The sequence below is a fragment of the Erithacus rubecula genome (genome assembly GCF_903797595.1).
Source record: "Erithacus rubecula genome assembly, chromosome: 9".
Classification (NCBI taxonomy): Eukaryota; Metazoa; Chordata; class Aves; order Passeriformes; family Muscicapidae; genus Erithacus; species Erithacus rubecula.
In genome coordinates, this window is record NC_136660.1 from 28,839,831 (window position 1) to 28,867,431 (window position 27,601).

The 27,601-nt window shown below is 39.3% G+C and overlaps 1 protein-coding gene across 1 annotated transcript in view; it reads right to left on the minus strand.

Moving 5' to 3' along the window:
- Positions 1-26,374, minus strand: part of PDZD8 (PDZ domain containing 8) — a 49,877-nt gene extending 23,503 nt beyond the window's left edge. Inside the window, exons 1-3 of the mRNA XM_079312609.1 lie at positions 25,343-26,374; positions 9,269-9,391; positions 5,212-5,314 (exon numbers count right to left, since the gene is read on the minus strand). Of these exons, the coding sequence (XP_079168735.1) occupies positions 5,212-5,314; positions 9,269-9,391; positions 25,343-26,229 (1,113 nt within the window). The 5' untranslated portion in view covers positions 26,230-26,374. The remainder of the gene's footprint in view (positions 1-5,211; positions 5,315-9,268; positions 9,392-25,342) is intronic.
- Positions 26,375-27,601: the final 1,227 nt, after the last annotated feature.

Sequence of the window (27,601 nt, forward strand, 5' to 3'; positions counted from 1 at the left end):
TCAGGAGGTCACTGCCCTGTTTTCAGAGGTCAACACCTCACAAAATAGCAGCTTGGAATCCCTCAGCTGGATAGACAGTGTCACCAATGGCATTTGCAATACAGCTTGGCTACAAAACCTAATGGAGATTTCAACTGCAACTAGGTGGCTTCAAATCAAACTCATGTCACTATTACAAGTATCTGGTTGCAGAAGAACTAAATCCAAGCACCACGAATTAGCCTTGTTGGCAGCTCTCAGAGTAAGAGTTGGGGATGGAGAAGTGCAAAAACAGAGCACTAAGCACTGCTCAGCACAGCTTCTCCTCACTCTAGCTAGAAATAAAACTTGAGTGAGATATATTAATCTTTTCATCTACTAGTTTAAATTTGAGACTCAGCGAGTCATATTCATTGCATGCAGTCAATGTCTGCAGCAGCCCAGGGACAATCACAATGTCAGATTTGGACATAGGGAGAAAAAGATGCAGGGAAGGGGCTCCCCAGGCTTGGATGCACAGGCTACATTTAGCACTGTCTGCTGCCAAATGCCAGAGTGTGGAAAGTTCCATTTTCTGCCTGCCCCAAGGAGGGTTTTCATGGCCAGGATGCAGCACAGGACAGGATCTGATGAACAGGTAAAAAAGCAGCTGCTCATCAAAAGCACCAGGTCAGACTGTGACTGGAATGATGACTTTGGGTTCCAAGGAACTATGTGAATATACACTGAAATAAACCCCTCTGTCAGTGGGGCTTTGGTGGTTTTTTGGTTTTTTTAATGTACATATTCAACAGTCTCTAAGCAATAAAGAACTACAGTGCATTTTCATTAAATCACAGTAAAGCTTTCTGAAGCCCCAAGTCAAAAAGTTTAAATGTTTAGGATGAGACTGAAAAAATCCTGATGGCCTTCAAGTTTATTTGAAAGACAGATTACAGAATATTATGTAAGGCACAAATCTCAGAACTATTCCCCATTGTATTTACAAATATTACCAAGTTTTACAAGATCATGAATTTTCATAAAAAGTGACATTTTCAAAAAGCTTTTCTTGCTTTAATCCTCCTCCTTTCTTTTGATAGGATTAAATGCTGAAATGGCAGGCTGTTAAATAAGCACAGTGAAATGCCAACTGTGAGGCATTTAACTCCATGTATTCACAAATTAACATTTCACAGTTGCTTTAAATTTTGACATTATAGTTTAGTACCTTCAGGCAACTCATTTCAGAAGGTGCTGGATTTGATTTACATTATTTTTCATTTTAGATTCATATGTTATGGTACTGGAATACCTTGAAGTTTCCCTTAATCCCTGATAAAGGAAATTTAGTTTTATGAAAAGCTGAGACATATTGCTTTTTTTTTTTTATAGTGCAAGATTGAAAGATGGTGTTACAGGTCCTCCCCTTGAGTTACTCCAGTCCTGACCACAATGCTCAGAATGCACTGGAGAAAACATCAAGAAGTATTCATTAAAAAAAAGCCCTGGAATGCTTATCTTAATTCTTTAATTTTTTCTATTATTAGATAATAGAAGATATTTGTGTGCTTCTGAGACAATTGCTGCAAGAATGAATCCTATGGGCTACCATATGTGGCATTTTAGATGAAAATTTTTACTTGCAGAATATGAAATGCAGTTTCAGTATTGCTAAAGTTAATATTTATAGAAGGGATTTCAAAAAAATCATAATGAAAAAACTTACCAACAACAAAAAAGCCCCACTACTTACTCTCAGTAGAAATAAGAAACTATGGAGAAATATGAACCCATGGCTATTCTTACAGTACCACCTCTAACAACATAGTTGACACCAGAGTTTAAAGGTGTTCCCTCATATTTTTCTTATGGTTATGTAACTTATTTTATGATCAATAATGGTTCTCTTGTGCTCCTGGATTTCTATTAAAAAGACTTTAAGAGAAAACTTGGAACAGGTACATCTTTGATGTGCAGTTGAGAACCTCTCCCCATTACTTCATGTTATTACAACCAGTAAAAAGCACAAATCATTTACAGTTTACATATGTTTTGTGGGTATAAGATTATCAGAAGATACCAATATCTTTGCAATAGTTTCCATAATTTCTAGAAAACTACCTAATCTTTATCAGAAAAATCAGGTGTAGATAAATGAAACATGGCTACAAAGATTTGCAGAGCAGTTCATAAGAAACAAGATTCTCACTTCAATACAACTGCATTTTTGAATCCTTCTTCTCTACAGAGGTGGATCCAGAGAAAAGCAGCAGCATCTGCAGCAGTCCAGGCACTGCAGTCAGTGCATAGGTACTCACAAAGCTACCTCAGGTGTCTGCTACTCTTACTTCAAGTTATATCCATGGCCATTCTTCTGCCAGTTCTAAAAAAAGCAGACTATATTTTCTTTATTGTTTTTAGCTGAAAAATCCTGCTATTCATTCATAAAACTACACAGGAAGTGCTGGCACTGGTAAAGTCACAGCAAGTCTCACCAAGGGTAGAGAGGGCCCAGGGTTCACTCTGAACATATGTGCTCCAAGGGAAAATAGAACAATTCTTTTTGTTGTAGAAATCAACCTGGTACTGCTGACTGGCAGCCCAGTGGACATAACCATCCATATTTATGATATAACCTCCATTGCAGATCTACAAGCATGCATCTCATTGTTTAGAGATATCTCATTATTTAACCACAGAACACCTGTCTGGTAATCCAGTGCTGCTAATGCTAATTACTGCATCCTAGCCATACATCATTTTTACATAGCAATGCACTGATTAATGATCATTCCAGCAGCATGTACTAACAATTAAGGTATTTCAGGATGTTTATGTTTCACATGGGAATGTACCAAATCACTTTTCAAAGTCTTACTTGTGTTTCAGATCTGACAAACATAAGCCTCAGATGCTGTTGCATTGGAACAGACATTCAATAATGCTCCAGTTATATTCAATAACACAGCACCTTTTTCCAAAAATCAATTGTGACATCTACTAATGTTCCATAAATTCTGGGATCAGATTAAAGTCTTGCCAAAATTCATTACAAAGTATTAAACCTGTCTAATCTTTTATCACTACTACTAACACAATAAAAAGAATGAAAATGTCAGGAAGTATAGAAAGTTATGAAGATTTTCCTCAGGAGCATTGTAGAACATAGCTGAATCAGGGGATGCATTGTCATGCCTTTGTGAGGCTTGTGTAAATTAGACCCTGTTAAACAAGAATGTATCTTTTAACTTTTCACTTCAACTTTGCTTGGTTTTTCTCCTTCATAGTTTCTAAACTTGTTATTCATTCTAACTTCATCCTGAGTCAGTATTGGACATATAAGCATTAAAATAAGGATTTAATATTAGAAAGGTATTAACTATTGCCATCATCTGCCTGATAGTTAATATTGCATTAGGGCTAATAATCATAACTAAGGATAAAAGCAAACTTTTTATTTGGAAAAATAACACAATTTTTTCATTATAACTTACTATTTAACTACTCACACAGTTAATATTTCTGAAAAGAACAAACTAAGTTCCAGGGCTAAATGTGTAAGCAATACTTCCTATTTCATTGAGGACTTTTAAAAATACTCTAACCACTCAGTGAGAAGTCCTAACATTTTGTAACTTAAAATGCAAATTTAAATGGATTTCCTAAGGAAAAGAAGAATAATTTTACTACATCTGTTGAATATAAACTGAGAACCAAAAAACAGTTCTGCAAGTTGCTAATTTTCAGTTTCCATATTGCCCCATATCAAGCCTTTCAAAAGCAGGATCTTTAAACCAGGCCACCATTCCAGGGGCCTCAAGTTCAAGGTGGTTGAGCACAGTGAATTCTCCAGTGCCAGCTGAGCTCAAGATGCAGCAACCCAAACTAAGGAGTCCCTGATCTCTGGCTGTGCCTCAACACATTTAATGAAGGAGTGCACCAAAGGATGCACAGAAAACCCTCCATACACTGAGGGCCAGATTTCCAAAAATGTAGGACATTTCCAAAAACTGCCATTTCACTTTAGATACTGCACAGAAGATGAGTTGCTGAGAGTCTCTCCCTTGAGTACTTTTCCATAATTTTAAATGAAGCCATTCCACCCTCACTCATTTACTCCTACTGCCATCTGCTGTCACAAACACGTCAGTGCCCCAGTGTCTGCAGAGCATTTTAACTTTCCTCTTCTGCTGTTAGATTATAAGAGAATGTGTTCCAACACTGCTGTTCAGCCTCTAAAAATAATCACATGCTAATTTGTGTAGAGGAGTGTACTGGTAAACCAATGCATTGCCATCTTCACTGCCAGAGCATCAACCCTGCAGATCTGTGCATGTTTTCATACACAGCTGTTGCTCAGCCATACACCCTTTTTGGCAAAACATAATATAGAGTAAGCTGAAAACAGCATTTGTTACAAGGATTTTAGACCCAATGCAAAGTGGAATTTAATAGTGGAAAACTGAATGAGATGTGGCAATTGTGGATTCTTGAAGCACCAGTGCTTGATGCTGCTCTCCAAACACAACCCCAGTCAGATGTAACAAAGGCACAGACTTAAGTTAGTGGCACTCAGCAGAGGGTAAAATGCAGGGATTTTTGTTCCACTGATTTCTTTACATGAAACCAACTGTTAACATGAAGTCTTTTTAAAGCTTTGGGGGGTTTTCTTCAATAAGCACCCTACTTATTGCTCAGCACAAGCCAAATTCAATTTGATTACTAACACAATATCCCTCTAATGTTAATCTGAAATCCTCTTTCATACATCACACCTCTTCTTTGAAGAAATACAAAAAGATCATTCCCACCCACACAGAAAAAAAAGGCAGGCAATCTGCAGGCTGTGTGCTGCTAAACTCCTGCTACCAAGTGCAATAATTAGTAAAACACTACCTTACAATACTTACAGGCAAAGACAGGTGAATCTTACTGCTTTCTAAACACTGCCCCACCCAAATATTGCAGGACTATTAAATGCATATTTTCCACTGTTTGTTTTCATGCAGCTGGACAGCTGGCAGCATATTCAAACCAGGTACAGTTTCAAGCACAGTTGTGAGAACTGAACACAATATTACAATTTGTCAGTGGACTAAAAAGAAAACAATTGGTCTGTTATGTTTTGGGTTTGGTTTTTTTCTGTTTTATCACCCATTTGACTGCCCAAAGACACACTTTCTAGACAATGTATCAAGAGCACTATACAAACTGCAATATGCAAAGATGAAATCCTTTTTTTTTTTTTACCGTTTTAATAGAACTTCTTGATTTTTCTTCCCAAACATTACTGCTCAGCTCCATTGTGCAATGAACATTTGTTTCTCTTTCATAGGATCCAAACATCAGTAGCCTGAAACAGAAAAGCCTATGGTAAGAACTGTAATACCATTACATATATCCCAAATAACACAATAAACTCTCTATTCTTCATCTATACACAATTATTACCAATGTGTATATGTAGAAGTCCAGAGAGAACAGATTGCATGGGCACATCCTTGCACCAAAGGAAAGACTCTGCCACCCTCTAGTGGAAGAACTCCAAAAATATAAAATACAACAGAATGTTTAGCTAAGGGGTTTTAGGTAAGGGTTTTTTTTTTTATTTGACTTTTTTTCCTACGGTGTTTTCCTTTTCTTATTTTTTTTATTGGTTAGTTTTTTTAAAATAAAGTGTTCAATTGGCATTTTTCCATAAAAGGCTTTTGTTTTATTTTAAGGAGAAGCAAGAATAGCCATCAGAGTCCTCCACTTTAGTCCTAAACATCACAATGTGAAGCCCTTGTTGGTTTAACAGAGTGCTCCTGCAGATTAAAGTCAGTTTACTATTGCTTATATTTGTATTTCACTAAACTGGGATCCTCTTATCTATGATTTTTGTAACATTTATAACAAAGATCATGCATGATACCCTATTCCAGAAGGCTACAAAGCTTTTCAGACAGATTTTAGTACTAGAAAAGGGAAAAAAAAAAGTCAAATTATAAACTTTAGGCTATAGAACAGCAATCAAGTTGTTCACAGCTTATCTCACAGTAGATGGAAGCAGATAAATACTTTGGAATAAAAACTTCAAATAAACCCTACTCATTCAAAAGAGCTGTTAGATATTAATTCCCCCTAAACTTTCTATATACATTTGACAAGAACAGTTCCTAAGTTTTCATCCCAAGTATCTTATTTGTGATCATGGTGTGTTAGACAACTCTTTAGATGATACTGACAAAAGCTGTAAGAAAAACATGTCAATTTTCTCTATTTATCCTGACATTGTTAAATAATGTTTCTAGGTTAAATATTTCTAATCAAAAAGTACCTCATCTTTCAGATGTGGAGATTTGTAGTAAACATACTGTGAAAATTAAGTAAAGCTATTGAAGACAACTTTCACCCACAGTAAGAATTGGTAAAATTAAGATAACCCAAGAGCAAACACCTCTCTGACTGTGACAGCTCTCAAGCTTGCTTCTGCTCACTTAGACACACTCTTAAGGAATTTTTCAGGGTATTTATGACCCTTCTAGAATATCAGCACAGGATCTGTTTTGCTGTACTGGAGAGAAAAACAAGCATGAGAGCTCAAAACAGGCATAGAACAAGTTTTAAGCAGAACTGCAACATAAGTCTCAAACAAAATAAAGAGCCATATTGAGATTTCACCTCACAGGAGGCTAACAGCACCTGCTAACCTGGGGTAAGGTGAACAAACACATCACAACATAGCCAAACTACACATTTAAATTTTAAAGAACTCTTCATGCTGGAATTTGGAGCTCAATTTCCAATTTCAGAAAGACAAAGGCAAAATTTTAACTTCTGCTACACTAAGAAAATTTTTGTTTGAGCAGTATCTCCATTAATATGCAAACAAAGGTGCTGTACCCTGTAAGCTGCACATAAAGACTGACATTATTATATATGACTATATATTAAAGAGATATCTATATCCTAAAGATAGAAAAGTGCCCACTTTATGGCAGTTTATTAGGCAATAAGTATGTTCTTGCCTAATAGAAATCAGAATTTATGAGCTTTGTTATTTTCTTTACAGTGTTTCTTTAAAAAAAAAGAAACAAAACCAAAATTTAATAGAATGTTGCTTTGTTTTCTCCTTTTTCTTAGAAGTTTTAAGGTAATGACATAACAGCCTTTTTGCAACAATTAAGTTCTTTGAGGGCATCACACTTTTTGAAAACTTGAGGTTTTTTGTACAGGATAGATAAAGATTTGCAAAATATATTCCTTATTATTTCTTTACATCAAAGTTCCCATTCTTTCATTAATTTATGAAGAAATCTAATTTTTCGTTCAACAGTGTGACAGCAGAAAATTGCTATGGTCAAGCCTGCAATTAGAAAAGTGTGAAGAGTGCAAGTATTTGGTCATGTGAAGAGTGCAATTTAATTAAAAAAAAAAAATTGTAACATAGAAGAAGTTTGCTAAACATTTTACCCATATAGCTTCACCACTGATGTCCACATTTAAATGGGAGAAGCAGCAGAATTCTATTATCTTACTAGATGGAAGAATTCTACTTCCAAATTTTCTAAGTGAAAGACAATCTGCCGTACTGAGAAAATATAAAACTTTCTGGGGCACTGAACAAAACTGAAAACCACACAGAAATTAAAGTGATCTTTCATTCTGGAATGATTTTATGGAAAATGTTCAGGTCCCTCTGGCAGATGAAAGGGCCAAATCCCTGGATGTCAGCACACAGTGCTGCACTGGGAATTGGCCCAGCCAACCTTCACACCATTCACAGAAGATTGATAAAAAAAAGGAAATTTGATCACTGCTACTTTGGTATATGTAGTGTATGCTTCTTTCACTACCAAAATTCTCTGTTTCTCTTTCTACCTCATCAATATCTCCAGATGCAAATTAAATAAGAATATTTACTCACTGAGGGACTCTGTAAGATAGCAGTTGTAGCTGTTTAGTTCAAGAAAAGAATGGGAAAACTGGAAGGTCTGAGGAATTACTGTGGATCTAACAGTCAGATATCTTGGCTGAGAAGTGTCTGTTGAGACAATTTTCAAGTGTGTGTTGAAAAATTCCAAGCTGCATGAAACACTTGGATTATGTCAGACCTGACAAATCATCAAGTGCATCCTCTCCCAGCCATCTGATAAGCATCTGTGACAGCTGAAAATACTGAGAGGTCAGATGATGATGTCAGACTGAGCAATATGAGCTCTCAATGAAAAGAAACTCAAGAGTTGATGCTGCACAGTGTTTCAGACTCAGGAAAGACAACACTAAAAGATTACTTTCCAAACCAAGAACAACTGCACACAGTGCAAGGTGGTAATTTGGCCCTCATGATAAAAACAAATGCACCACAGGGCTGAAATTGGAGAATTGCTATACAGTTATTTGTATCCTTGGATCATCCATAGAAAACACCACAAAGATAGGGAGAGAGGTAAGCAGGAATTTTATCACAAAAATATAACCTCTGCAGCCCCCACAGAAGCCTTAGAAGCTGAAGAGTATCTTCAGGAAATCCTCACTAGTGATAAACCACATTAGTACAGCAAAGACAGCTCAGATGGCTGCACAGTGCTACAGAAAGAAAGTGCAAAGAAGAGATGATATGGGAATACAAGCAATGAAAAGAACAGATTAAAAGAAGAGTATTTTTTTAAAGCAGTTTAGTTCACAAAGAGTAGAATTGCACATGACTAGATCAAAGCCTTAGCACTACTTGGATAAGATCTAACATAATCTAAGAAGCCTGACAAAAAAACCCCCAACAGACCAAGAGCCCACACACCTTTTCTGCAGCTTTGAAGAGAATAATATTCTCTTCAATCAATGAAGGAAATAGATTTTATTTCTTTCCATTATTTTGCTCAAGACCAAGACAATAAATAATGCCTCATAAAAGTCATTTGGATTTATGTAAGTAAGACTGAGTGAAACCATTACTTTCCTTTGCTTACATAATACAGTAATATGGTTACAACATTTCTAATGTCCTGGAAAGACACTCATAATTTGGTGTGACAGAAAAGCAAACCAAGCAAATAAGAGGAGGCACAGACTAACTTGCAAGCAGGCAAAATTCAGAAAAGCAAGGCTTGCCCCCACACAAACCAGAAGTGCCTCACAAAGTAACTGCAACTTTCAATTGTTCATTTTTACTTCAAGAAAAGTACATTGCTTGGTTAAAGTGAAATCATAACACCAAAGCTGCCACTTTGTGAATCAGAAGTGGCCTACAACTATAACTACTATAAACTGGGGAACCATGGGTTCTTACTTAGTCAAGAATGAGCAAAAGTGAACAAAAATATACCTTGAACATTCAATTAATGTGACCTTCAGTCGACCTTCTCTCAATAGAACATCCTGTATACAGAGGTCTCGATCTTCATATTCATCAGATGGCAACACTTGAAATGGAAAAAATGGCTTGAACCTGAAAAACATAGCAGGAACTTCTCTTAATTCAAATTACACAACATGAACACACAAAAATATAATAAAGTTAATATGAAGATAATGTATCCTTAACACTCTTTAAAAAGAGAAATACTGCCATTCCTACATATTCATTAGTCAAAAGGAAGGAGTAAGAGTTACTAAAGCTGTTTGAGTGCAGCAGACTGGACAATACAAACAAAAATTGCTTCACAGGAATAGACCGAGTTACATTTACTAGCTAGCACAGATAATTTTTAGGAAGTGGGAAGCTGATAAAAATCACAGTATTTTTATGCAAACATGATTTAACACAAGAGTCCTACTGCAGTAAATATCTTACCAGGTCTTTATCTGCATCAACATCACAGCATAGAAAGATGAAAACATGCTATGACCCTAAAGATTAAACTTTTTATGACAGTACTATTGGTGCACCCTAATGAACAGTGCACTTTAGTTACACAGATTGATTCTTCACTCACTTTGTGAAAAACTTCAAGTTGCTCTTCCTAGCCAGTCTTTTTGAATAAAGAGGCAGGTATTGTAAACATTTGCCCTTGAGCTTTATTTCCCTCGTGCAGCATGTGATTCACAGGAAAAGCAGTTCATGTTCAAGATAACTGGTGTAAAACACCAGCTATCTCCCCACATAATTCTCTCTCTTTGATTAGAAAATGCTGAGTTATAAATACCAGTTTGGTTTTTAAGTGATAGTGCTCTGGTGTTGGACACAGCCCTGATGTGAGGGAGGGGGAGAGGCTGCAGCCCCATCACATGGCTGGCACACACAGGCACTCCAACAGCAAGGGCCACAGCCCCGCACAAAGAGGTATCACAGCATCTGTACTCAAGTTTTTGGAAAAAAAACCCTCTTACAGGGTACTCCTCCTTTCTGTCCTTATTTATTGCTCTCATTTCCTAGCACTGCCTTGTGCTTTGGTTTCCATCCTCTGTCACTGAAGCAGCCTCCCAGCAATTATTTGAGTGGAGACTTACAAATAGCAGGAGAGGAGCAGCACAGCCTGCAGGATGTCTCTGCCATTTCATGAGAAAGAAGTCTTTCATAAGTACTGTTTGCTCAACCATCAGAGGCATCTGCTTGTCACATTCAGAGATCACAGTATGTTCAGGAAACAGTCACATGGAGCTGAACTGAAGAGTTTCAGAAACTCAAATAAATAATTAAGCATCCTTTAACTGTCAGCACACATTTTGGGAGAGAGCTCCATGCTCTGATTCAAGACACTTTGGTTCTGTACAAGCAACAGCCTCTTACAGAGCCATGAGAAAGACATTTCTTTTGTTCTCTTTGTGAATAAACACAACTCAACACTCCAGCTATTTTCCTGAAATCCAATTCAACTTCTAACTTTAATTTGCTTCCAAGTTTCTCCCTCATTAACTCCTTCATGAAGAAAACCATTTTGAAATATGTCACATAAAAATATACAGTTTTAAATAATTTTTTTAAAGTCTTGTGCATGAAAAATATGAGGCTATTAAATCACTCTGGCCACAGTTTAGGTTTATGAGTATAACTGAAACAACTAACTCAAAATATGCCTTGTTCAAGTAGTGACTGATCTGGTATTTTACTCAATCGTCCTTTACAGTTCTTGAATTGCTCAAGTAATAGCAAGCATCACAAGGGTAGGGAAAAAACCACCAAGATAACTCCATTGTGTTGATTCTACAAAACTTAGTATCACTTCAGGGCCTGGTCACCTCCCCACTCACACCCACTCACATTTCTCACTTTAAGCAAGGGTATACCCTGCTCCTGTTAGGAATGATTTTACCTCCTCAAAATACAGACTTAGCTCAGATTTTGTTAGGCAGAAAAGGAAGAGTTAGGCAAGCACACTAGAAAATAATGCCAATTTTTGAGTGAATAGGTACTTGTAGGTTTGAGGATTTTTAAGCACTAATAAACTACTTTTCAATTAGTAGCAGCAACTGCCAATACACCTTCTTCCAAATCTATAATAAAGACAGTTTTCCACAGGAGCATCAAACTAACAAAAACCATTCTGAGCTTCAGTGACTTAGTGAAACAAGATTTCTGGCAGGGAAAAAAGACAAAGGAAGAGGATTCAGTAGGTTACCATTAGCTCTCCCAATTTCTGCAAATACCATGCTTAAAAGTGTTGGCATTTCAGTTGTGTGCACACATCCTGCAGGCCATTTACAAGAACACAAACCTGAAAAAAGCTATATTAAATGCTAAAAGTAAGAACAAAACAGAAAAGCAAAATAACAGATAAACATTCCAGGAAGGATGCAAACATATCCATCTATACATTCAAAGCAAAAACATCATCCTCAAGTGACTTCAGAGCAAAGAGTTAGTACAACACACTGCAAGCCTTTGCTGCAGCACAGAATAATGAAACAATCCCCAGAAAAGCCATTTTCCTTGCTAGAGTAAGACATTGTTTATTGTAATTTTGATTTCTATTTTCAAAATCCTTTTTATTAAAAAAATGTACACAACAATGAATTAAAGAGGCATTAATTCTAAAATACCAATACAGTTATATACAATAATATATAAAACACTTAGCAGTGTATGGGACACTTTGTGCAGCACTACTAAAATTTTCTACATATATGGGATTAAAATGCAGTCTCAACATCACATTTAATTTACACCAAGTACTTATGTTCATGTTCTTATCACCACGACTAATTTTCAAAATCATTAGCAAAAAAAAAAAAAGAACACATCACCTATTTCCATTGGCACTAGCAGTGTATAAAGAGCTGAATATCTCACATTAAATGCATTTTTAATGTTTTAGTGCTGCTCTGAAGCCCTCCAAATTTATATCACAGCACTTATCTATTTAATTTACAGAATTTGTGCATTTCCAAAATTAAACACTGGACAAATTACTATTTCTTGTAGATTTCAATTACATACTAGGGAACTGAACTATTATCAGAACATTTAACTGCAAGACAACACTATTTATTTGGAAATACTTTCCCCCTGGGAGTTAGTGAGCTAATACAGACCCAGAAGGGGACTGCTGGTAACTGGTGGGACCATTCCCTGTGCTGTAAAACCACACACAGTGTCAGGCATCACAGGCTCTCCCACCTTTCTCCCCATGGCAGGAAAAGCCTGAGAGCTTCCCCACCTTTTAAAAGCAAGGCACACATTCTTACAGAGCCATTATCCCTCTTCTTCTGTTTGGCAGGACTGAGCAATGAATGCTCTCTCTGCAGAAAGTCTTTAAAAGTGCTTTATATTAAATGCTTATAGTGTCTTTTCAACTTGTTTTTAAATTACCAGAGTCCCTCCACCAACTCATCTTATTTGTCCAAAGGTCTGAAATTCAGGCAGCACACTATTAAGAAAATGCCAGCTAAAACCTAGCATCAATATGAAGAGGAATACCCATCAATCAGATTTCATGTGACATTTCAGTAAATGAAAAAAACCCAGCTTTACAGAAACAATATTTAAAAAAAGGTGCAGCATAGAGAGTGTTTCTAACAAATATTGCAAGATACAAACAGCAAAAATTCCTCCTTCACGTGAGGAATTAGTCAGATGATTGTATTGAAAGTAATTAAGATAGAGTCAGTGTATTAATATATAGGATTAAAGTAGACACTAAAGTAGCACAGTACTAAGCTCTTCCACACACAAAGCACAGCAAAAATGTTTCCAGCCACTGCAGGCAGAGTCTCCTTGACGTGAAGGACTTTTGCACTCCAGTCATGCCAGACTTCAGAGTCACCTCAGTGGCTCATCCACTCTTCAGTGAGTGACTCATTCCCCCTCAGCACCACCTCCCTCAAAATTTAGATCAGAAGTGTATCCAGAAAAACTCTGAGCACATCAAGATTATTCCCCTCATTTGGAGTCTTTCAGCCCCTGAATGGGGAGAATCCTCCCTTGCAGTTGGCAGCTCCAGAGGCAGAACTCGTCTACTTGGAACAAGTCTGGATTTAGTGATTTAATTTTAAAGATGTCTGACCTACATTCCCTTTCATTTAAATTCACTGTTCTGTGATGATTGTTTTGTGGTTCTTTAGCCAACTTTTAACAGAAAAGAGGACTGAAGCCTTTTACACTTTAGTTTAATTAATCTAATCCCCAAATTAACTGCTCCTCTCAGTACCTACTTAACAATATTTCTAGCTGCATGAGGAAATCTATTGAGAGCTAAAAAAATATTGATTTATCTGGTATGATAACCATATGCTTCAGTGTCTGCTCATTGCATCAGTTAAGAATATCCAAAATCACAGTAAAAAACCCAACAATAAATTGTTCAGAGCTAAAGAGAGACAGGAACAAAATTCAAAAGCTCTCAGTATTCCATCTCCTACTTGGAGGAGCAGAAAGTCTTAGTTTCATTTCTGAGCACAGGAGGAGGTGGGATTTTGCAGAGCTTTTGCTAAGAAGTGAGAATATTTTTCAAGAATAAGTTATAGGAAAAGTTTTTAATTATTCGCTAGTTTTATAAAGGAAGTTTGGTATCTAAAACAGAGTTTAAAATTACTGAATATACATTAAACACTCGTTTACTACAAATTCCAGCATTAGTCTATTGACATAAACGTTTTGGGAAAATTTTAAGCTTCATTAACTGAACATTTGAATTTGAATTTAAAAAAAAATATATATTTTAAAGCTCAGAAGAATCAATCAACCAAAAGTGCAAGCATCTTCAGCAAAAAAGCCACTTTGAATGCACTGCAAGTCTTAATTTTCATCTAGAATGTTAAGCAAAATTCTATCACAATCCAATAGAGAGACTGTGTTTAGATTTCAATTTGGCAAGTGCTGCTGTATGTGAAGATTCTAGTACATAAAATACTGAATAACTGCTGGATGCATTTTCAGTTTGGGAATTAATCAAAACATTCAACTAACTACACAACAGAACTGAGTCATTTTTAGATTGTGCTTTTCACCTGAGTCACAGAAACACAAATCAGGCACTTGTAAAGTGTGTAAATTTCAAAAAGTGATTGAGACCAGATATTTTAAGATATAAAAATGTCCTCTATTCTTAAATGCATGCAATTCAAGATGAAGTTTTACTTCTACAAAAATTCTAAAATATTACAAACCACTCCTAAAAAGATACAAACACCTTAAGGTTTTTAAAGTGCTTATCAGCCAATATTTGCACTTGTCAGGTATTTTAATGTAAACAGCTTACATCTCTTCACACTGAAGATATAAAAATGAGGTTTGTCCTTATTTTGTACCAAAAAAAAAAAAAAAAATAGTGGTACTGGTTTCTCTATAGATTTTATTATAGATTTTACAAAAGCAATTCTCCATTTCCACCAATTTCTCAAGGAATAATGCTGCTGAACTGTATCAGTATTCACACTCAGGGCACTTCAACAATTCAAATTACACAAGATTTCTACAATGAATAAGACTGATTGCAGCTTTACTCATAGCCATGAAAAATCTGACTTACAAGCAGCCTGAAAAAACATTGTAATAAGACAGTGTATATTTTTTAGGAAATTTTATGGTAAACTGCAAATCAGATCTAGTAATCCACCCACTGTCTTACAGGATATTCTGCCACACACATGTAGGAGGCTCACACACACAAGGTCTCAATATATGAAAAAACTTTGGTTTTTTAAACCAAGACCTCAAAAGAAAAAAAAAAAAGGCAAGGATTTTACTTTTTTTTTTTTTTCAAAGAAGTTTCACACATTTCCACATTCTTAAAATAGTCTTCTTTCTTCTCAGAAATTCTGAGGTGCATCTTGAATCATACACTTGAGACAAGACACTTCTCAGACTTCAATTTGTTCTTGACTCCAAAACAAAAGAATAAATGCAATCAGTCTAGTAGCTTCTTGAAAAAAAATCATCTTTTTTTTTTCCTACTTATATGACAGAAATTGCAAATAAAACATGGACAGTCTTAAGGATATAGTTTTACTGTTTATATTGGAATAGTCATGAGTAAAAATATAAATCTTACCAAAACTTCTTTCTTATCAGCACAAACCAGATCAACTTGACCATACTTTTTTACATTCAGGAACATTAGCCTCCCAAAGTCTAAATTCCCAAAATACCAAAACAACTTTGATAACTCAATGCCTGTTTGACTATTGGGTTTTCAGGTTCCATTGATTCAAATTAAAGTATGAAAATCCTGCTCTAATTCAGACAGGATATAGACAAAATTTCCCTAACAAAAAAGCCTGAATTGTTGCAGCTTTTCTCCAAGTGGGACATAAAAATACAGAATGTGCTTATTTTCACTTAGAGTTCAAAGAGAAGTAGGTGTAGTATAGCAACCAGCTTTTAGGCTTTCAAGGAAAACAGCAGCAGGAAAAAACCAAATAAAATATAAAAAGCACACACACAAGAAAGCAAATAAAACTCACCCCACCCCAAAGCTCTACCTTCAGCCAGCTGGATTAGAGATTGGGGCCAGTGACTGATGGTAGGCAAACATTAGCTTTTGCTCCCTTCAGCAGAATGTTCTCTGATAAGGAAGTCCTGAGTCTACAAACATCACCTGTCTGCAATCCTGGTTAGAGCAAAAAGATGATTATGTTCTATGAGAATTCTAAGCTCTGAACACGACTCACTCATTGAGCTGAAGAGTTTTAATCCTCTGCTCTAAACCCCAGTCTATACCCATGTGAAAGAAGTGACATCTCTTAGGCTGCTTAGACAGAAAATGTCTAACAACTGTCTCACTGCTGAAAGCAGTCTCTGACAGCTGTAAACCAAAAGCAAAAAAAAATATTTGTATCTGTTGTGAATTCTAGGCAAGAAAGCTTCCCAAGGTTTATCTTCACTCCTCCAGTTAGTTTTAAAAAAGCTCAAACTGCAGAAGCTTCTCCTCAATCCACATTTATGCAGTCACTTCTGACAAGACAGAAGATGCTCCAGCTCACAGGCTGGGAGCTCAGGCTTGGCAGTAGCACTCAGAGCTGGGATGAGTGACAGCTCCCCCTGAAGCTGTGAGCAGCAGTCATTATGGGCCTGGCTTGCACAGAGCTCGGGGACTGCAGTGGTGGGAGGGCACAAATGGACCCAGGGACACAACATGGCCATGTCCTTGCCAGCTGCTCCCCAGGCAAGGATGACACCACGGGCAAGTCACAGCATTTTATTAATAGACACATAGTGTAAACAGGATCAAGTAACACAGCAGCTCAGTCTGGACGTGACCTGTGGCACCACTGCTGACAATCAAACACAGGAAGGGTTTGTGAGGTTAATTAACAGGAAGGATTCACTCCTGGCAAGTTACACTTAGGACTTGTGATAACATTCGATAGAAACAGCTGCTCAAATTATGAATTTGGATACTTTCTCTAATTTGCCCTTCATTCAGAATAGAGGAAAAGAAAAAAAAAAAATCCAAGTTTTCATAGTATTGTTTTAGAACAATACCACTGCCTAACAATGCTGCTCCCACCCCACCTCCCTTTCTAATCCACTGGGCTCTTTGCTTGGAAACATTAGGCTTGTTTTGTTTCTTCTAGCATATTGCATCAAATTTTGTTAGCAAGTATGCAGTTATCCTTAAAAATAAAAAAAAAAAAAAAAAAACCAAACCAACAAAAAAACCCACACAACTGTTGAAGTTTTTCTAGCCATTTTTCCTGGTCAATTACTTAGGAACTATTCACCAAGTCAGATCATCCAGAGGTGATCCCAACACCACCAGGAAGCCCAGTGCCATGTCACTGCAAGACTGGGATCTTCCATTTCTACCCTCCTATTTGAGCTCAGGCAAACAGCAATAATGGTTTAATAATGGTTTAAACCATTTAATACACAAGTGACATTCATAAAAAAAGTCCATTTTAATTTTTATTACTCAATGAGTTTCCTTTAAGACAGGATGTTTTTCACAGGTTTAAGCACAATTTAATGAATTTTACATATGTGGTAGTAGTTCCTCCCAGTATTGCTATCTTAATTTCACTGGCAAACACCCCATAATCTTGAACTTAATGCCATTACAAAGGCAAATTTTAGTATTTGTACACATTTCCTTCTGAGTGAGCACTTTTCATAGAAATGTTGCCATGTACACTGATGCAGGAAAATATCCTGCTTAGCATTAGGTCTCAGGAAAATCAGGAGCAAAGTACGTGTTATGATTTCCATTAGATATCATCAGATAATGTTTAAAAGACAGAAAGTAATAAATAATATTTTTGAATTTACATCTCAAAGTGTCCCTGTAAATTTTTCAGCTGGAGCAACAAAAAACTGCCAAAAAATTAATTCCCATATGATTATCCTAATTTAATTTTATGCTAGTCATATCTAGCAATTAATTACTGTCTTGGAGCGTGTGTAACAGTCTGATTAACTATCATCAGTTGATTATGTAATACACTCTATTTCTGATAGAGCTTTTTGACATCTGCTAAGTCTTCAAAAATGTGTGAATTGTATTGCTGTAGTAAAATTCCTCATGTAACAGCTTTAGTGGAGAGAGCTGGGGACACTGCTCCTCACAGGCCATTCTGCTGAACTCCAGCAGCACTGAACAGGGGAATTAAGATGCTAAGATGCTAAGTTGTACCCAATAGTTTTAAGGCTAAAATTAACTAGAACAGCTAGTGGGGGGGGGGGAAACTTAACTAAGCAGCTGCCCAGAGCCCAACCCAGGGTTGAACACAATTTCTGTGGTTTGTTTACCTCACAAAATTTAAGGTTTTCTCTGTCTTTTATTCTCTGCTATGCCCAGATCTCCTGGCAGTTGGCAGAGCTGTGTCTGGCCACAGACATGTCTAAAACCCTGCCAGCCTCCAGCTGGGTCCTACAGCAAACAGTCCTGACAGGACTTCACTCAGGCAGGGCTCCACAAGGGTAGGAGTCCTTCCAGAAGGAAGGGTGCTTAGGGATGTACCCAGATGGGCTTAGGCAGATGTAGGAATCCTCATCATCACACTGGATCATTGCTTTTTTTCTGGATTAAAGGATGGTTTGAGGTTATCATGCAAAGCTTTTTGTAGTTCCAGGATTCAGGGATTTTAATAGACACATTATCTATTAATGTAAGCTACCTATGTAGGCTGCTAATTTCTCCCCATACTCAGTTTAGAAAACAAAGCTTAATAATCCTAGAAGAAATGTTAAAGTCTTTTACTATACTCTCAAGAAAAAAATAATATCAAGAATACAGAAATGTTGAGTTTTAAATCAAACAAGTGTGAACATGAACTGTAAACACAGGAGCACACTGGGTGACTTCAGACCACCCCTGCAGGAATGCAGAATAAGCAGTTTCCCACAGAAAGGCAGAACATGAAAGGACTGGCTCCAATAGTGAATCCAGCAGCTTGAGGCTGAGCTTCCCCAGCACTGCATTGCTCTACCCCACTAAAACCTACTGTCCTTACCCAGGTTGTGTTAAGAACTTTCTGATCAAGTGTCATTTGCCAATAAAAGATTAACTGTTTTATGCTGTTTAATATATATAAATATGTTTGACAAAAAACTCCTACATTTTTCCATCCAATGGGCTACTAAGAGCTACACAACTTCACAGGCAAATTCTCTTTTTCCTCGAATTAATCTCCTTCAGGAAAACCCAGTGTTCAGTTCCATGTGACAAGTGAGGAACATTAATCATACTATCCATGCACAGAGTCTAAAAATCATAATACACCTGTAGAAGGTGTTCAGAATAGCCCAATTCCAGAGCCTGAACACATCTCCCTGCTCCAGCAGGTAGCCTCAGAACCAAATCCAGACATTTCTGAGCTGCCTACAGTTCAGTAAAGTGATTACCACCCATATGATCTGTATTTTGGAAAGTTACCTTTAAAAAAATAAAAAAATAAATTACATATTTTATTTAAATGCATTGAAAGCAATACAAATTGGGACAACTGAATAAAAAGATCCATATTTGTGTTCACTGAGCAGCATGATCAGTTCAAGACCAGAGTCCAGAAGAATAGAAATGTAGTCTCAATGCTGGTGCATGCAAAACACCATCAAGTACTAAATAAATTATAGCAGATTTTACAGTCTTTATCCACATGAAAGTTCATTGCAGGACTAAGATCAAGTAACTTCTAATATAAACCAGCACAGGATTAAATGAGGTATTTTTTTTTACATTATTATAGTACAGTGTTTTATAGACTGCTGCAAGAGGCCCTATTTTCATGTCAGACCAATTATGCCTGTTGGATTTCTATCTCAGCAAAGGCAGATACTGATCACCAAAACATATTACTTGATCCTATATCTTCATCCATCTCTCCCTCCAACTGATATTTTCTCTTTGTCCCATACCTCTGGTTACCCAATGTTTTCACTAATGTGTTAGTTCCTCACCCTTGTATGTAAGAATAGAAAATGTAAGATTTGTTGACTAAGCCCAGAAAAAGGCTCACTCTTAAGCTGAAAAGAATGCCACCTGTATACTGGGAAATGTCTGGTATGTAGCTGGGCACTCATTAAATCTGACTTCACTATGAACAAGTTTTAAACTGGCATTCTTTCAGAGTTCCATCTTTCCAGTGTGAAAACTCATGAAGTGCTGGAGCTGGGGAAGATGACTAAAAATGTTTCAAAACCCTTAGAAGCAATGGATTTGAACTTGCTAGCTACATAATATTTACATACAGACATTGTGCCATACAATTTCATACAATCTGCAGAAGCTGCTGACTACAGACAGATGTACTGAGTGAAATTATTACCACTTTGCCATTAGCAGAATAGTCTGTGCTGGCATCCTTCAGGGCAGTTTCTCTGGAACAGTCTGAAAATCACAGTGCTGCTTTACCATCAGTTTTTGCAGAGTGGAAAAGGACTCAGATCCTGTAGGTTTTTTTAATGCTTTTGTACAATAGATGATTTTTGTACCTACAATAGGCATGGTGTTAAAAAATCCAATAAATAGAACCAACAAACAAATCATTCTTCTTTCCTTTCAGCAGCAGTAGGAATGAGAATTTCAAACAGGAATGTCTTACAGATTTAACTACTGAGAGATTCATATCAACTACAGTAGAAATCCACTCAAAAAGAAAAACCCTCCCTTGGCAGCAGCTACAGAGAAAGGTCTCTGAAGCAAAGACACAATCACAGTCCCAAGATCTGAGTATTTCTGGTACTCCTGCCTCATCATATGAATAATACATACTTTTTTTAATTTTATACTTTTTCCAATACCTCCATTTCCTCATTATGAAGTAATTTCTATTGTAAAACACATTTCAAATCAATAGCTATTTACATTACTTCTAAGCTTAAGTTTTGCCAAAAATAGGAAACTACTATGTAACTCTCAAATTGCCTTCTATAATGGTAAATAAAAATAGGCTTGTCTAATTGTTCTTCCCAGAGAAATTCAATATAGCCCCTGCTTCCAAGTAAAGTACAAAATTACTTAACATGACTAAATACATTGCAAATGATCAGTTCTAAGCATAATTCATGTTGGAAGCAGCCAGAGGAGGGCCCAATACAAAGGTAGAAGCAATGATTTGTGAGAATACTTATAAAGGAAAGGATGTTATTCCCCACTCTGTGGTAGCATGCATTAAAACAAAACAAACAGACTTTCTCAAAGCAGGGTAGTATCAGTACAAAATATTTGTGCTTTTCAATGCAACAAACTAAGAAACAAAGTATTCCTAAAACATACAGAACTGACCCACTGCTTAGGCAACACCTGGTCTGCTTAGAATCTGAATGGAAGAACTTGTGAGATATTTAATTTAAGAGGAAAAAAAAAAGGCAGCTGTCAGGTTTTCTTATATCATTGCTTAAGAAACATCAAGAAGTTAAATTTTGGCAGAAAAAGGACTTGACATATGCACAACAGGCTCTGTATCTTCATTATGGCCAAGTGTATTTTTATTGCCTAGAAGGAATCAAAAACCCAAATCTCTCCAAAATCTAAAAGCAAGACCAGGAGCTGTTTAAAAGGGCTATTAAGAACAGGCTGGACACAGCATAATTAGTGTACTGATAAACCTGAGGTGAGAGGAGGGCACAGCAAGGCTGTCACCACAAGCAACTTAATAAAAGGTTAATGAGCAAGGTAAAGCTCATTAGAGAGCTAACACAGATGAACCCATGGCTACTGCAACAGCACCATCTGTAAGGACACAGGCACCTGAAACAGTCCTTACTCTGTGCCTCAAATCCTGAACATGCTGTGACAAGGCAAGGAACTGCAGCTTAGTGTTAAACACTCCTACAGCCACTATGGAAAGGGCATGATAAAGTTAAAAACAACATGAACAGTGTCTGTAGTATTAAAGAACTGTTTGAGTGCATGCAATGAAAAACCAAAGGCTGGCCTCAGGTCACAAGACAAACTCCACTTTGTGCTGATAGTGTTCAGTGCCCTGGTCTATTAAAATAAACCTACACAAAAAACAAAGTTGTATTAGATCTTCCCCCCATCTGAACAAGACACTGCTCTGACATACCAAAAACGTTTGCATTCTATTATAAAGCAATAAATACATTAATACTAACTACAAAAAATTAACTATTGCTATTACCAATTAAATTGCATAAATCTTTTATCAATGAGGACCAAAAAAATCCCAGCCTACATTCACTGAATTTTACCAGCAGCCTTACATCCAAGGATTTACTCAAATTGTACTACACAAGATAGCAATTCCCATTGAATGGCAGAGCAGCTACAAAATAGGGTGTTTTGCCAGACACAAACACATTTATTAAAGAGACAGAGGAAAGTGATTACATGCTATTAGAGTAAAACACAAATTACTACTTATTAGTTTAGACATAAAGTGCAGCCCTTCTTTTTCAATTAGTAGACAATTGCTTTTGTGGAGAAAAATGTGTATAAAATGCTAGATAAACTTTAAATGCACTTAGTAAGCTACAGAGCCTTTCCCTACAGACTCTTAGGAGTGCAGCAGGAATGCAAGATGCCTTTTCCTACTTTCAAGGTGCAGTTATGCAGACCACACAAAGTCTGTAGAAATGGATGATACAAAACATGATCTTACTCATCACTGCTATGCTGCATAAATTTTGTACCTGACTGGAAAGAATACAAAGTACTTGTGTAGTAATTTAGCTGTAGCGACAGAGTACACATATGAATATACATTTTTAAAATACAGTATTTTGTAACTAAATAACAGAGAAGGAGCCAGGATCTGTAACACAAACTTAGTTACAGGATGTTCAAAATCAACTACTGGCAAAAGTTCTCTTCATATGCCATTCACCACCCAGTAACAACTTCTAGAAGTTGCCTAATACAAAAGACAAAGAAAATGGCATATTTTCTATGTGAATTAACACCTTGAAATATGATAAAACTTTTTTGCAGGCTTCACTGTGGAAGCCAAAAGAGTAGCAAAGTGCCCCTTTTAACCAGAAGAGGAGAGAATTCCTTACACTCCCATGTACTTTTGTTTACAGCATTGTAATCACTGCTATTCAGTTTTATTTACAAAGTTACTTGAGCAGGAGTAGGGAGGGAGACACCAAAAAGTTTTGAACTACAAATGGAAGCAAGGACTATGTACTTAAGAACATATAGGCAATAGCAAAAAAAATTGGGAAAGAATAATCACATTCCATGTAGATGAGAAACTTTCAAGCCTTAAGTAAGGTAAGAGGTAATTAAGCACTTGAGAAACTCCTGACTTTCTCCTATATATTTTTGCCAAAAAATACAATACAAACCATAACCCCAAATCCAATGTCATCTTATAATTCTATTTAAAGCCCCACCTCTGCACTTATCAGCAAGGGACTTGATTTTCCAAACCACCTTTCAGTAACACCTGAGCTCTCAGCTCTGCCACCACCTAAGAGTGTATTGTTACTACTCAGCTGTTCCCAAGTTTGGGGATTCCCAAGTTTGGGGATTCACCTGCCTAAACTCAGCTGCAATACACTGAGGAAGAATTTGTAGTTTAGTCTGTGTTCCACAAAACTTTGGACCACTGTGGATAGCTCAAGGCTCCCACCTGAAGCTTTAAAGGCCATGTTATGGACAGCTAGAACACCAATGACACTTCCTTCCTCAGGACAATTCCATTAATGTGCACTGAGCTTTGTGTCCTGCCTTAGTGCCCCCTCCACAACACGGGGCTTGGAATGATACCTTCAGTACATGGCATAAAATGTAAAGGTCAAAAGCACCATGTCAGAGTTGGACACTGTTTCACTGAACACAGCAGGCTATCAGCCCACTATCTATGTGAAAATCAGCTATGATACTGCATTTTCCTCTGAAGCATTCAGATTCCCAACTCCTTCAGCCAAAGAGAAGATTTTAAGTTAGCTGTTAATTCTTCTTAGTTTTATATTTATGCTTCATGTATCGTTCTTGGTGTCAGTTACTTTCTATCATCACATTTTTCATTTCTGTCTCAGGCTCTGCACCCTGTTTCTTTCCTTATTTGCCCTTCCAGTCCCTCACACATGACTCATTCATTCTTTATGGTGGCAGAAAGCTTGAGAAACATGTAGAAAATTGAATATCTCCAACTAAATGATGAGAACACCTCACTGTCCATGTGCATCTCTCAGAGGCAAAGTGAAGATGTCTGTCTTCATCTGCTGAAGGGGAGCAGCACGTCATCACAGGTTTCACAGGAACCCTAAAAACTTGTCTAGGGAGTGCAAAGTTCATTTGTTCTTTCTAGGTGTGCTGAGAATGCTGACTCTGCATCACAACTGTGCTATCCCAACCTCTCCTTCAGGCTCTTCTCCACAGTTCACAGCCTCACTCTTTCCAAAACAGTAAGAGAATGGAAGCAAACTTGCTGTGACAGCTTCCCTGCTGTCCAGGGATTGCTCCCTTCTGGAGAGCAATTCATTACCTCAAAATTTGAAAGAACCACTACATTAGTCAAATAAATTGCTTATTGCCCTGCCAGGGCTATCCAAATCTTGGATATTTTAAAAATCCACTTTCATGAGAGTGCTTACAAATTCAATTGCAGGGGAACCGGCTGAAAAGGCTTCAAAAATTACAGCACTACAAAGCTAATTACACTTCAAAATTCAAACAGGCATTTTCAGTTACTCATCCCTCGTGAATTTCAGGGGAAAAGGCTTATGGCAGAAGAATGTGATAAACAAACCTAAAATCCTTACTTAACCCATAACAAAAGCTACAAAGAACAAACAGAAGAGAAAGGAAACATGGTATCCTTAGAGTGGTAAGACACAACAGAAAGGAAACACAGTACCTGAGCAGCGGTAAGACATTCAATATCAGTATCAGAGAATAGAAACAAAGCGAATATGGCTCTGACCACTTCTGCTACAGAAGTATCAGTGAACATTTCATTATATCCTCTACATAATGCAGTCTGTGCTGCATTCCTAAGAGAAAAAACAAAAAACAAACAACCAAAATAACCCAAAAGGTGCCCTCAGTTTTACTTACCACAGCAGTGGTGATAGTTCTCTTACCAGCTTTCAGACTTCCCCCAAAATTACCGAGGGAATTAAGTAGACCAGAAAAGAAGCAGACTGCCTGTATCATGGGAACTCAAAAATATTCCTTAGACAGTGAACTCTACCGTTTCTTATATTCAGTAATAATCACCCCTCCTCTAGAGGTGAGCAGCAGCCCTGTGGTAAGCACCACAGGTGCTCACCAGAAGCATGGGAGGACACTCCAAACACACACACTCTCCCATGGAGCCATCCTCCTACCTATTCCAAAGAGGGATGGCATGGTCCTATTGTCACACACTGGACAAGATCCCCAAACTTTTCATATCTATTAATTCTGTCACTTAGTTATACAGAGATGGGGGCACGTAACAACGTTATTGAGCAATGGCTTCTTCACCTGTTAAAAACGGAAAATGATCCTTTCACAGAAAGCTTCTGCCAGCAGACAAGCAATGTACCGTGCTAAAAGCACATTAAGAGCAAAACAGCAATTCTGCTGCACACCACCCACAGCAAGGCTGAGGACGCAGGACAACTCACCTGATTTTATAATTGGGTAAGGTGTGCTTGCGCTTAATTACTTTCTTGAACTGGTTCACTATGATGGAAGTGAGCTGAGGCATGGGCCTCCCTTCAAACTGAGACTTCACCTCAAAGACTATCACGGGGTCGTCCATAAAAGAGAAGAACCAGTGTGTGAAGGGCAGGCGAGTGAAGACCAGCTTCAGCTTCCCCATCACCCGGGAGATCTTCACGAACAGGTAGGCCGACTTGCCGAACACCAGGTCGGCATCGATGGCCAGGTGGAAGCCACCATTGTACTCCAGGTCTACCTCGAAGCCCAGCTCCTCGGGACAGCCCTCCTCATTGCAGGCCACCGGCCGGATGAGCTTCACGGACTTGAAGACAGGCAGGACATCGCCGAGAGAGACCTCCCTGAGGCTGAGCCCCTCCAGCACCTTCCCTGTCATCTTGGCCTGGAGCAGCTCCTCGAACTCCACCTTGATCTTCTTGATGACCCAGTCCCTGACCAGGGCAGTGTCCCTGAGCTCTCTGAAGAGGAAGAGGAAGATGGCATTGAGGAAGTGGCACGTCTCCTCGCGGGAGGAGGGGGCTGGAGGGGGCTCCGGCTGCGGCGGCGGCGGCTGCTTGGGGCCGGGCTCGGGGCCCGGGGCGGCGGCGGGCGCAGAGGCCGGGGCCGGGCTGGGGGCTGCCTCCGGGGCCGCCGGGCCGCCGGCCGGCTCCGCGCCCTGCAGGTATTCCCTGAGGCCGTGCTCGGGCGCCACGCGCGCGTAGACGATGCCGCCGTAGGCTCCGTGCGCCCCGGGGGGCTCGGGCTTCCGCCTGTAGAGGAGCAGGAGCTGCAGCAGGAGCGTGAGGCAGCAGCCGGCCAGCGCCGAGAGCAGGATCACGTACAGCAGCGGCATCCTCGGGCCTCCGCGCTGCCCCGGGCGCGCCGCCCTCACCGCGCCGCCGCCATCGCGGGGGTCGCGCCCGCGCCCCACCGGCGTTTAACGGCCGCGGCCGCCAGGGGCCGCCTCATCCGGGTCCCCCCCGCGCCGGCCGCGGGGCGGGGCGGGACGGCGGCGGCCGCCAACCAGCGGCGCCGGCCCCGCCCTCCCCGCGCCCCGATTGGCGACCCGCGCGGGTTACGTCATGGCGCCCCGCGCGTCTCCTTGGCGTCACGGCGCGGAGGGCGCGTGCGCGGCGGGGGGAGCGGCGTGGGCGGGGAGCGCGCGGCGGGGTCACCCGCGGCCGTGAGGGGCGGCGCGCGCTCCCGACAGCGAGCCCGGGGCGCGCGCCCCAGGTGCGCTCCCCAGATCCGTTCCCAGGGCGCGCTCCCGGCGACCCTCACCCGCAGCGCAGCCCCGGGACCCTGTGCCGGGGCGCGCTCCCGAGGCCGCCCCCGGTACCCGCCCCCGGTACCCGCTGCCCTGATTTGCTCCCGGGGCGCAGTCCCGACCCCCGGCGCGCTCCCGCCGCGGCCGAGTCCCGGTGCCGGGGCCGAGGAGGCGGGCTGGGCACGGCCGTGGGAAGGCACCGCTGTCGGTGGAAAAGGACACTGAGCATCTCCCAGAATCGGCGGGTGCATGCGGATGGTTTCGGTGGAATTGCTCCGGAGACGGGCGATGAGATAAAGTCTGTTTTCGTGGGAGTTGTGTGACTTCCTAGAAACCTTCTCGTTTCCTGCTGATGAGAGATGCTTTTAGCACATTATGAAAACAAAACAAAACCCCAAAAAAACCTGCCTAGATGACATTTTATCCAGCCCTGCTATTCTTGGCGATAAGATATAAATGTTTCCGTCCCCTTCAGCTATCTACTTGTGCTTAAAAGTCATCATTGAATACACGAGGTAAAAAAACCCAACGAATCCGGTGGAGAAGAGGAACATAAAGAAAAAAAATATAAAAGCTGAGAGCTTTGCATGGTATTTCAGCCTCTGGCGTGTATGAGAGCGCTGCTGTCCTGTGGGTAGGACAGCCAAGGACAGAGGATTGTTTTGGGACAAGCTGTGGCTTCGATGAGATCACGGAGGAGAGGAAAAGAGGAATCTCACTGCCCAGCCTGGGAGGCGACAGATGTGTTCCAATCTCACTGCCCAGCCTGTACAGATGTGTCCCAATCTCACTGCCCAGCCTGGGAAGTGACAGATGTGTTCCAATCTCACTGCCCAGCCTGTACAGATGTGTTCCAATCTCACTGCCCAGCCTGGGAAGTGACAGATGTGTTCCAATCTCACTGCCCAGCCTGTACAGATGTGTTCCAATCTCACTGCCCAGCCTGGGAAGTGACAGA